General features: G+C 43.0%; 1 protein-coding gene and 1 pseudogene across 3 annotated transcripts in view; one reads left to right on the top strand and one right to left on the bottom strand.

The window, feature by feature from the left end:
• The first annotated feature begins 370 nt into the window (after positions 1 to 370).
• LOC129830528 (uncharacterized) lies at positions 371 to 1494 on the top strand (annotated as a pseudogene).
• A 257-nt stretch (positions 1495 to 1751) lies between these two features.
• Positions 1752 to 11768, bottom strand: part of cap2 (cyclase associated actin cytoskeleton regulatory protein 2) — a 29786-nt gene continuing 19769 nt past the window's right edge. For 2 of the 3 annotated variants that reach the window (XM_055893657.1, XM_055893655.1), the window contains exons 8-13: positions 9480 to 9660; positions 8838 to 9013; positions 5266 to 5389; positions 4982 to 5064; positions 4589 to 4729; positions 1752 to 4449 (exon numbers count right to left, since the gene is read on the bottom strand). In XM_055893657.1, the coding sequence (XP_055749632.1) occupies positions 4366 to 4449; positions 4589 to 4729; positions 4982 to 5064; positions 5266 to 5389; positions 8838 to 9013; positions 9480 to 9660 (789 nt within the window). In that variant the 3' untranslated portion in view covers positions 1752 to 4365. Of the gene's footprint in view, positions 4450 to 4588; positions 4730 to 4875; positions 4914 to 4981; positions 5065 to 5265; positions 5390 to 8837; positions 9014 to 9479; positions 9661 to 11768 lie in introns of all 3 variants that reach the window. The other variant, XM_055893658.1, reaches the window with a different exon arrangement.

Raw genomic sequence — 11768 nt, 5'->3', positions numbered from 1 at the left:
CCATCGGGTGCCAGGACAGGGAAGAGCTGGGGACTAGGCAGACTGGGAGCTGCCCTCCCGTAGAGGTAGGAGGGCCAAGAGACCAGAGATGGCAGAACGGAGTGCTCGCGTTGGGGTGAAGGGTTTGAGCAGAGCCTGAAGGTAGGGAGGGGCAGTTCCCCTGGCTGATCAGTAGGCAAGTACCATGGTCTTGTAGTGGATGCGAGCTTCGACCGGAAGCCAGTGGAGTATGCATAGGGGCCGGGTGTCATCGTAGAATTTGGGAAGGTTGAACGCCAGGTAGGTAGCAGCGTTATGGATAAGTTGCAGGGGTTTGATTGCAAAAGTGGGGAGCCCAGCCAACAGCGAGTTGCAGTAGTCCAGACGGGAGATGACAAGGATTAGGACCTGCGCCGCTTCCTGTGAGGTAGGGTCGTACACTACCGATGTTGTAGAGCATGAACCTGCAGGAGCGAGTCACTGCTTTGATGTTTGCAGAGAACGACAGGGTGTTGCACAGGGTCACGGCAAGTTTCTTTGTACTCTGGGAAAGGGGATACCGCCTACAGAACCATGTATGGATCCATTGGACCCCACACCTTCCACTTCCACCAGATGTGCCTCAACTTCCCCCAGACATGTTAACATTGGGAGTGGGACCAAATGGAAACGTGCAGTGGGTTCAGAGTCGGGCACAGAGTAAAGGAGCCCAACCCACCACCCTACAGAAGAGCCCTGAGGGAGCAGGCTGTCAGTGGGACAGGCAGAGCTTCAGGAGAAGAGCATATTAGAAGGCCCACATGCCCCATCTAAACATGGACCATCAATCTGAGGAGATGATGGAACCAGACAAAAAGAGAAGGCTCTCTGGGAACCTTCAGTCAGGAGGACCCTTTAAGTGCCTGTAGCAGCCCACAGTATAGTCAAGATCTAACTGAGCCAGATTCTGAATTGTAGTGTGTTCTGACAAAACCAGGAACCCCTTGTTGGAGTGGGGCAGGCCAGTGATTCAGGCACTGCTTTCCCGGAGAGCATGCAGGGGGAGGGGGGATTCAGGGCTTAGCAGGGTCTACAGGATAGAACCTCCACCCAGCGAAGGCCTGTACCATCTCTGATGTCACAGGAGGGAGAAAGAAAAGGGAACGTCTCGTCACCATCAATGTCTTTCCCAAGCAAGACGTCTCCTCCTCTCAGCCCTGTTCACACTCATCGATCAACAGGACCAAGTAGTCAATCACCATGGAAGCATGTTTTAGAACAGCCCATGAAACATATTCCAGAACAACCGTTGAAGGAGACACTCTTGCCATGCTGTCCACTCAGGACTCGGAGGGCCTCGGGGTGATTGCTCACTGTGCTTTGTTATCAAGGAGCCCACTAAAGGACCAGCCTAAGGTATTTGATAGTGGTAGAGACAGTAGATGTGGTGCTGATGAAACCCTGCAGGAAGAGGGAGGAGATGCTCTCAGGGAAACACAGTTAGCAAACACTAACAATGTATATGCATGTATTTGAATGTATGCTAGTGCAAACAGATGAATGAAATGATGAACATTTTAGATGTTGTTTTGTAGGTTTAGGTTCCTAATGACTGGAATGTAATCACTTGTTGTTTGAGCTATCATGGTCTCCACTAGAACATTTATTATGTTTCCAGTTTAAATTCTCTGAACATTATTGCTCTTTTCCATATTTATGGCACTGAATAAAATGTACCACAAAAAAAATTGATGATCAAGTCCAAACCAATATCAAAACACGTCACACAAGCATTAAAGTTTAGATTTCATTTTGAATAACGATAGACATTTACATACACTAAATTCACTGCTGGGTATGAATTAGAACATGTGACAAGCACTACTTGTGTATTTCCTCTCTGGTGCTACTGAATGCATTTGTGCCCCAATACAAAATGCATTAAAGAAATGAAAACATAATTTTGAAGTTTACAGTAGGGTATTCCGACTAACAGATAAATAGACAAGACTTCAGTGCGCACTTAACATGACAAACATTTCTCTCTATGTTGATTTGTATCTACGCATATTAAGGCTTACAAATACAGAGCTGGTAATATTAGAACAATCTATTGGTGGTGATGCTACAAACATATATATTTGGGTTAGGCACATGAACAAGAGATAAGCAAGTTATATCTTACAAACTAGATATCAAATGAAATTAAACTCGCTATTGTTATCCTTTACATTTTTTACCTTCCATTTCACTATGACAATTACATTTGCTTGAGTAATACTGACATCTAGTCTGCTATCAATGCAATATACACTGAACAAAAATATAAATGCAACATGTAAAGTGTTGGTCCCATGTTTCATGAGCTGAAATAAAAGATCCCAGAAATGTCCCATAAGCACAAAAGCTTATTTCTCTGAAATGTTGTGCACAAATTGGTTTACATCCCTGTTAGTGAGCATTTCTCCTTTGCCAAAATAATACATCCATCTGACAGGTGTGGCATATCAAGAATCTGATTAAACAGCATGATCATTACACAAGTGCACCTTGTGCAGGGGACAGTGAAAGGCCACTAGAATATGCAGTTTTGTCACATAACAAAATGCCACAGATGTAAAAAAAAAAGTTGAGGGAGTGTGCAATTGGCATGCTCATTGCAGGAATGTCCACCAGAGCTGTTGCCAGATAATTGAATGTTCATTTCTCTACCATAAGCTGCCTCCAACGTTGTTTTAGAGAATTTGGCAGTACGTCCAACCAGCCTCGCAACCGCAGGCCACGTGAATGGTGTCGTGTGGGCGAGCGATTTGCTGATGTCAACGTTGTGAACAGAGTGCCCCATGGTGGTGGTGGGGTTATGATACAGACAGGCATAAGCTACAGACAATGAACACAATTGCATTTTATCAATGGCAATTTGAATGCACAGAGATACCGTGACGAGATCCTGAGGCCCATTGTCATGCCATTCATCTGCCGCCATCACCTCATGTTTCAGCATGATAATGCACGGCCCCATATTGCCAGGATCCGTACACAATTCCTGGAAGCTGAAAATGTCCCAGTTCTTCCATTGCCTGCATACTCACCAGACATGTCACCCATTGAGCATGTGTGGGATGCTCTGGATCGACATCTACGGCAGCGTGTTCCAGTTCCCACCAATATCCAGCAATTTCCCAAGTCATAATCAAGAGCCTGTTCAACTCTACGCAAAGGAGATGTGTCGCGCTGCATGAGGTGGTCACACCAGATACTGACTGGTTTTCTGATCCACACCCCTACTTTTTTTTTAAAGGTATCTGTGACCAACAGATGCATATCTGTATTCCCAGTCAGTTAGTTAGGGCCTAATGAATTTATTTCAAATGACTGATTTCCTTATATGAACTGAAATAGTTGCATGTTGCATTTATGTTTTTGTTCAGTGTAGTATAAAAAATACATTTACAACTATATCATGCAATATAAACATGATACAACCGTTGAGTCGACAGCTAGATGTGAATAGTTGAGTATTGTAGAGTATTACAGCAAACCAAAACAGTGTATGCTAGGACATCCTGTGGAACATACTCCAACTGGCTGTTCAATTCCATCTGTGGGACATTCTCTTCATCCTACTTCTCATACAAATCAAAAGTCAACGCTTGACCTCATTTCTCAATACTTTCTGCCTCAATCCAATAAAATCACCACAACAGTGCACAAAACAACATGACAATGCCAAGGAGGACTGAATCTGAAGGTTCTCTCCAATCAAAATGCACCTCCATAATGCATCTTAATACAGTTTTTCTTATCAGGGTTGCATTTTCTGCTTTAAATTTGAAAATATGGAATTATATTGTACGCATATGTACACATGATTTTATTGCTATGGCACACACATGTATGTGTGATACTTAGTTTAAGAGATACCTTATTTTGCACCAGCAGATTTAAAAGATTAACATAATGGCTACACCTCCTCTTTATTCCAAATTTGAATGCAACTTTTTAACTAGTTTGCAAGTTAAACTAGTTCTACACATGACGAAACCTGACAAATACTATCTGCGTGTTTAAATAGTAGACCCACCATAATTCTGTAGATAGTACAGTAGTTTTGTGGAGGAGTGCTGTGCGACCAATAAGCTGAACAAACAGTTCCATAACAATCTACCATGTCAAAGTGCTGAGAAAAAAACAATAACAAGTGATCTTAATGGATTCAACCAGGCTTACAATCAACCTACAGTACTACTAGCTAGTCAGTTACAGTGTCTGGCTTGTCCTTTTATTACTTGTAATAGCCAGCCTATATGGGTTTGTGAAATCTTTGACGTAGAGGGAAAAGGGAGGAGAGGAAGAGGAATATGTGGGGGTCTGAGAGAGATGATGAGGACGAGGAAGTATCAGCGATCAGCCAGCGATCTCTGTGGGTTCTGTCACCAGTTTGGACCCGTCCCAAACCGTCTTGAACTGCTCAGGAACTGGGAACTCCCTCTGTTAAACACACAATGTTTAAAACAAAACCACACTTAGCCACACTCTCACTCAGTCTCATACTTACACTCATCTCTCTCTCACACACACACACACAGTCTGAAATGCAAGCACTCCACACACTTTCATACACACTCACATAGTCGTCGTCCTGCGGTACCAGGATGTTCATTTCAGAGCTCTTGGCGCTGATAATCTCACAGTCCAGAGCGTCCTTACTCAGGTAGACTTGGCAGCCCTCTGTCTTGTTGATAGAGATGGTGGGAACTCTACCCATCACCTGGACAAAAGTGGGGCAGAGCATCAGCACAGATTCTTCTATCTTATAACTAGTCTCGAGACTGGAATTTATCCTGACCATGTAACCTCACCAGAAGAAATTGTGGCCCAACATAACGTATAAAAATAAAAGTGGCAGTACCTTACATCTACTATAGCTTCATAGCGGGTACATTGGAGTTGAACTTCAGATGCAGAGAGAAAAGAGATGCCATATGTTATTTTCTAGAACATGTATGAAATTTGAGCTGACCTGCAACTTAATGTCTTTAGAGTTGATGACTTCCATAATGCCAACAACGTTGTCAAACACCAGACCAAGCTTCTTACAGTTATCTGTCAGAGGTGAACATCACAGAAAAACATGAAATCGGTGAAGGTTTAGAGAGAGATACAGGATTGATGCTGTCAAAGACAACAAAGAAATTGTCCACTGTACAGTATATGGCCATGCCTTTGCAAATGACGTTGCCGTATACATAATCAAATCTTAATAACAGAACTATAGCAAATAAAACAATGGATGGTTGAACTCACCCACAATGATGGAGTTGATCTTTCCCTTTATCTGTAGAGTAGAGTTGCTGCAGCCGAAGACATAGGCCACCTGTCTCAGCTCTGGCTCCTCGATAACCAGGTCATGAGCTTGGTCAAAGTACTCCTGTGGGGTGAAACAACAAACAAGACCTGTGACCATCTGACCCATCTCATGTTTGACCCTTCACTTTTGGATGACCTCATTGGGTTTAGCACCAGACATCACAATCGCCTCCGAAAGAGTACAGTCACACAAACAGCAGTCTTGGTCTTTAAATCTGTGAGGCACCTAAACCTTCCTTAATCACTAGAAAAAAATGATTAAGGGCCTCCATGTCCTCCATTTATACTGAACAAAAATATAAACGAAACATGTAAAGTGTTGGTCCCATGTTTCATGAGCTGAAATAAAAGTTCCCAGAAATGTTTAATGTGCACATAAAGCTTATTTCTCAAGAATTATGGGCACAAATTTGTTTACATCCTTGTTAGTGAGCATGTCTCCTTTGCCAAGATAATCGATCCACCTGACAGGTGTGGCATATCAAGAAGCTGATTAAACAGCATGATCATTCCACAGTTGCACCTTGTGCTGGGGACAATAAAAGGCCACTCTAAAATGTGCAAATTTGGCACACAGAGGTCAAGTTTTGAAGGGGAGTGTACATTAGGCATGCTGACTGCAGGAATGTGCACCAGAGCTGTTGCCAGAGAATGTAATGTTCATTTCTCTACCATAAGTCGCCTCCAATGTAATTTTAGAGAATTAGGCAGTACATCCAACCGCCCTCACAACCGCAGACCACGTGTAACCACGCCAGCCCAGGACCTCCACATCCGGCTTTTTCACCTACGGGATCGTGTGAGACCAGCCACCCAGACAGCTGAGGAAATAGTGGGTTTGCACAACCAAAACATTTCTGCACAAACAGTCAGAAACTGACTTAGAGAAGCTCATTTGAGTGCTCATCGTCCTCTTCAGGATCTTGGCCTGACTGCAGTGTGGTGTCATAACCGACTTCAGTGGGCAAATGTTCGTCTTTGATGGCCACTGGCACGTTGGAAAGTGTGCTCTTCAAGGATGAATCCTAGTTTCAACTGTACTGGGCAGATGGCAGCCACCGTGTATGGCGTTGAGCGGTTTGCTGATGTCAACGTTGTGAAAAGAGTGCCCCATGGTGGCGGTGGGGTTATGATACGGGCAGGCAAACTACAGACAACAAACACAATTGCATTTTATCGATGGCAATTTGAATGCATAGAGATATCGTAACGAGATCCTGAGGCCCATTGTCTTGCCATTCATCATGCCTGCATACTCACCAGACATGTCACCCATTGAGCATATTTGGAATGCTTAGGATCGACCTATACGACACTGTGTTCCAGTTCCCGCCAAAATCCAGCAATTTCACACAGCCATTGAAGGGGTGGGACAATGTTCCACAGACCACAATTAACAGTCTGATCAACTCTATGCGAAGGAGTCGCATCCCTACCTTTTTTTAATGGTATCTGTGACCAACAGATGTATATCTGTATTCCCAGTAATGTGAAATCCATAGATTAGGGACTAATGAATTTATTTCAATTGACTGATTTCCTTATATGAACTTTAACTCAGTCAAATCTTTAAAATTGTTGCATGTTTATATTTTTGTTCAGTGTAGACAGGGTTGTGTAGTAATATAATCCATTACATGTAAGGGATTACAAAAAAACGCTAACTGTGATCCGTTACGTTACCAGCAAAAATATTGTAATCAGATTACAGATACTTTTGAAAAACTAGATGATTTCTTCTGGGATTACTTTTAAATTCAGAAAGGATGTTTGTGGGGAAAAAAATCTCTGACACTTCTCTGTTTTCTCAAAGACATTCAAATCAGCATTGAAAAAAGACGCAAGTTTAACTTTGCTCCACCTGAGCGAGTCTGACCACAAGTCAGAGACAACTATGATGACACACCAAATGGGTTTGATGGATCGCGGGAAAAGAGCAGGAATAGTCTTTTGTAGACTACAGTCCAAGCTATGTCTTCCAATGGTGCGACTGCAGTCGGCAACCAAAGATTATCCAACTTGAACAAATGCTTGGAGGTAAGGATGACAGCAGAGGTGTAGTCTACTGCGATACAGATATAACTTACTATTGATATCTACATAGAGCATTGATGTGAATCACACTGCTGCTCTCTTATTTATCTATTTGTGCCTCACAGATTGTGGTTGTTGTGGATGGCTGTTCACAAATCTGTGTATTTGAACCCAATAATGGTTGAATTCAAGAAGTTTAAGCTGCCTTTCAATCATTGTTTTTGAAACCAGTGGACAGCCAGTGAAAAATGTGCTCTTGCAACAGCTGCATAGGGCAGATCCCAGCCTATGGAATAAAAGTTGGGCTTTTATTGCTCAATCTAATTCATACTGATAAAAAATAAATAATTCATAGGCCTAATGGACAGATGCTCAAACTTGCACACTTTTGATAGACTTAAAAGTGGCAATTTGTAGTTGCTACATCCAATTTTGGACTTATATATCCATTGAGTTTTGAAGAATATAAATCATGAGCTTAATTTAACTGTCACACTCCATGAGAACCCAAAATATTACCTTGTTTTACACCAATGTATATAAACATTGTAAATGTAACAATCTGTATAGCCTCATAACATGGTTAAAACAATCATTTATATATCATGGATGGTCAGTCTTTGCATTTCTCCAGGCCCATCACTCATCTTTTTACCAAAACAGGTTGCCATTTTGTTATTGTTTAATCTGTGGATTTGCCCTTTAAACAGCTGCATATTATCAAGATATCAAAATGTCACCAACAAAAAGGTAAACAATAGGCCTATAGCAAATGCAGCATATGGCATTCATTTTTTCACATGTAAATAGCACTTTTCAGTAGTTCTCAAAGCATGCCATTCCATGAGTGCAGCATTTATTTTTCAACTCGAATCAACGAGCCCAATCAGTCCTCCATGACAACAAAATCGTAAACAACAAACAGAGTAAGGCTGGCTAATAAGTCCTTTGTTTTGGGGTCATGCTCAGGTAAAACAATTTGGATAATCTATACTTCCATAATTCCAAGTCCTGTTCTTGAAGATCAAGGGGTATAACATTTATTGGAATGACTGGAATTCTGATAGACTTCGGTTTTTAATGTAAAGATATAATTTAATCGTATTATTATCTGTAGTAGAAAGCGATGGGTTAGAAGAAGCCTACATAACCAACCCATAAAGTAAAATGTAACATCCATATATGGCCAGCTATGTCAACTTTAACACTGATTTATCCTGCAATAGATGTCATTCTGTTGGTAACATACCTTTTTGTCTTCTTCTAATGTCTCTTAAGGAGAAAGTAATCTGAAAGTAACTGAATGTAATCAGATTACGTTAGAGTTTGGGTAATCCAAAAGTTACATTGCGGATTACAAATTTTGGACAGGTAACTAACGGATTACATTTACAACGTAACCTACCCAACCCTGAGTGTAGATAATAGGACAAATTAGAAGCCTGGCATGCAAGGCAATATAATAGGTAACGTACCACCCTCCATTTCTTCCCCTCCAGCTCCAGTAGGGGGGGTCGTTTCTGGGGAGGCGCTCTGTTGGAGGAGCCTCCAGGGTTTCGGCTCTTGGGTGGGGAGGCATGATGCTCTCCTCCCTGAGAGCGAAGGGCGGGGTTCTTATGGGTCATCTGGTCCTTTGAGATGTGCTTTAATGCTAGTGGACAGAGAGAGGGTACTTACTTGTATTCACTCGTTTAGAAGTTATTGTTTTAGTACAATCATCTATAATAAAATGTATGATCTCAAAATCAAACAAATTTTACCCTAACTGTTGATTAATAAACACCATAGAAATATAATGACTATTTCTATGTCCTCAAAACACAGTAACTCTCTTCAATTCTCCCTCTCTTTCTCCTTCTGTTTCTCCTCTTCTCTCCTGTCTTGGCTACCTTTAGTGATGTCAGCTCCCTGGTTCAGCTGGGCGAACAGGGCTGAGTGCTGGGCAGTGGTGCTCTCAGGACTCTGTAACTGTTGATTCAACCCACATCCTCCCTCTTCAACTCTCCCTCCCTTTCTTCTTCTGTTTCTCCTCCTCCTCCTTTTCCCTCCCTCCCTCTCTCCCACTTCTGCAGTTGGATCAGAGCTCTTCAACCCCTGGGTGACGGTGGCTTGGCTACCTTTAGTGATGGCTTCTCCTTGATTCAGCTGGGCGAAGAGAGCTGAATGCTGGGCCGTGGTGCTGTCGGCCTGGGGCGGTTCGTCTGTGAAGACTGGTGGCGGTCCAGGAGGTGGAGGCGGTGGAGGGGGGCAGGGACCACCAGGGGCAGGGGAGAACAGAAAGGGAGGCGCAATGGGACCCTGTGGGGGGGGGGGGGGGGGGGGGGGAGAGAGAGAGAGATGTTACTGTGAATCAAGACAAGATGATGGTGAGAAGGGTTCTGGAAATACAGTTGTACTTCTTCCCCTGGCCAGCAGGTGGAGTATAGGACAAATATTTATATTCAACTGGTTTCTTATTGCAGAGGTGCCAAAGCCAAGAGCTGGGTTAAAACAAAAGCCTTCACACCTTGTCCCTGTGGCTCTCCAGGACCATAGTTGTCTAACCCTGGCCAATAGGAATCTTATCTAAAGTGGAGCTGTGTCAGGGGGCTGTTCTTGATATGCATATGACGATAAAGTACAGATCTAAATTCTTTGACTGAGGCTGGGATTCAATCTGACAATGCAAGTTTTAAAGGCAATGTTTGCAGAAATTGCATTCACGGTAAACGCTGCATGTGCTGGGTCAATCAGAGATTTCCTTTAAATGTCAGGTGTGGTATAACACAGTTCTAAGGCGGGTTGGATTGAATCCCGGCCTAAGTCCTGCTGCTCTACTATAGATGCCTTTTTTTTCTCACTGAAAGCCTTACTTACCAAGCTAATGAACAGATTAATGTAAAGCCACCTGCCTGCCAACTCCAGTAAAGACAAGCAGACAGTCTCTCTCTCTTTCTGTGTCGGTCTATCGGTCTCTGACTGCAGACTGCACAGCTGCCGCGGATAGTTACACATGGTCCACCTTCAACGCTCAAACAAGCCACAACAGCTGTACATATGCCCAAGAATTAGAGCCGAGTGCAATGAAATTAAGTCCGAGCTGTGTGTGTGTGTATATGTGTGTCTGTGTGTGAGTGTATATGTGTGTCTGTGTGTGAGAGTGTGTGCATGTGTGCCTGCCCTTCTGAACAGCAGCCGCCAGATTAGAGTTAGGAGAAAAGCCCAGTAGTTTAAGTTACGCCGTGGGGTGTGTTGAAGCAGGTGTGTATGGCCTGAGACACAGGGCTTTTGTTGGGTCTTTCTTTTTTGAAGAAAACCTCCATTAAAGTCCACCCTGAGGACCACCTGTCCTCTCCCCACACACACACACACACACAACCCTGACACCTAACGGCAGGAGGGACAGCTGACATACAGCCACTGCATGCTCTCGGGTTTCACTCCATACACACACACTCTCGTGCACAGGCACACACACAGTCCATCAAATTGTGTGGCAGCCTGTGTCCCTCAAAGGACCACACAGAGGATTCTGGCATATCACTGAAAAAAGACAGTGGTCTTGACCTGAGTTCAACACTCAACATTTTAGAGACTAAATGTGAAGTTTAAGGAGTTTTACTTTTAGTTTTATTATCACATAAAAAGCCAAACAAATAAACGCTTCACTTCCACTGGAAGCAGGGATATGACTTCTGACTGGAAACCTGCCCTACAGTTGGACTTTCTTTTCAGAGAGAAGGGGAAGAGAAATGATGTAGGATCTTAATTTGATCACCCTGTTGTTGCAGGAAATTTCAGACTTGATTTGCCCTAACAAAAAATGTATCAACCAGTGGAGGCTGGTGAGAGGAGCTATAGGAGGACGGGTTCATTGTAATGGCTGGAATGGAATAAAAGTAACGGAGTCAAACATGTGGTTTCAATATGATTTGATATTGTTAAATTAATTCCATTCCAACCATTACAATGAGCTGTCCCCCTATAGCTCCTCCCACCAACCTCCACTAGTATCAACATCTACAAAAATGTCCATTAATTAATTATCAACTAATTAATTATAATCCACACAATAATTTCCAGTTGCTGCAGGATTATTTTCCTGCTGTGAGAAACTGGTCAAATTACGATCCTACATCTGTAGAAGAAGAGCATGAATTCCCAGCAAACTTTCATAAACAGAAGTGTGTGTGATGGGACAGGGTGGGGGGGTTTGACTCTACAATTGCTCGATTGAGAACCACAAAGCAGCCACCAGAACACCAGGGACCAAGTCGTTCATACAGGCTGGTCCTTACGCAACCAGCTGCCTGCCTGCATTACTACACATAGAAATATACACTGCGGGGTAATTAACATGAGAACTACTGTACATCCTAAATGGCGCCATATTATATAGTGCACTACATTTGACCAGTGCCCTATGG

Source organism: Salvelinus fontinalis, chromosome 32 (assembly GCF_029448725.1).
Source record: "Salvelinus fontinalis isolate EN_2023a chromosome 32, ASM2944872v1, whole genome shotgun sequence".
In the NCBI taxonomy this organism is placed as follows: Eukaryota; Metazoa; Chordata; class Actinopteri; order Salmoniformes; family Salmonidae; genus Salvelinus; species Salvelinus fontinalis.
The sequence above is the reverse complement of the archived record's forward strand: the minus strand, read 5'-3'. Positions and strand labels throughout refer to the sequence as shown.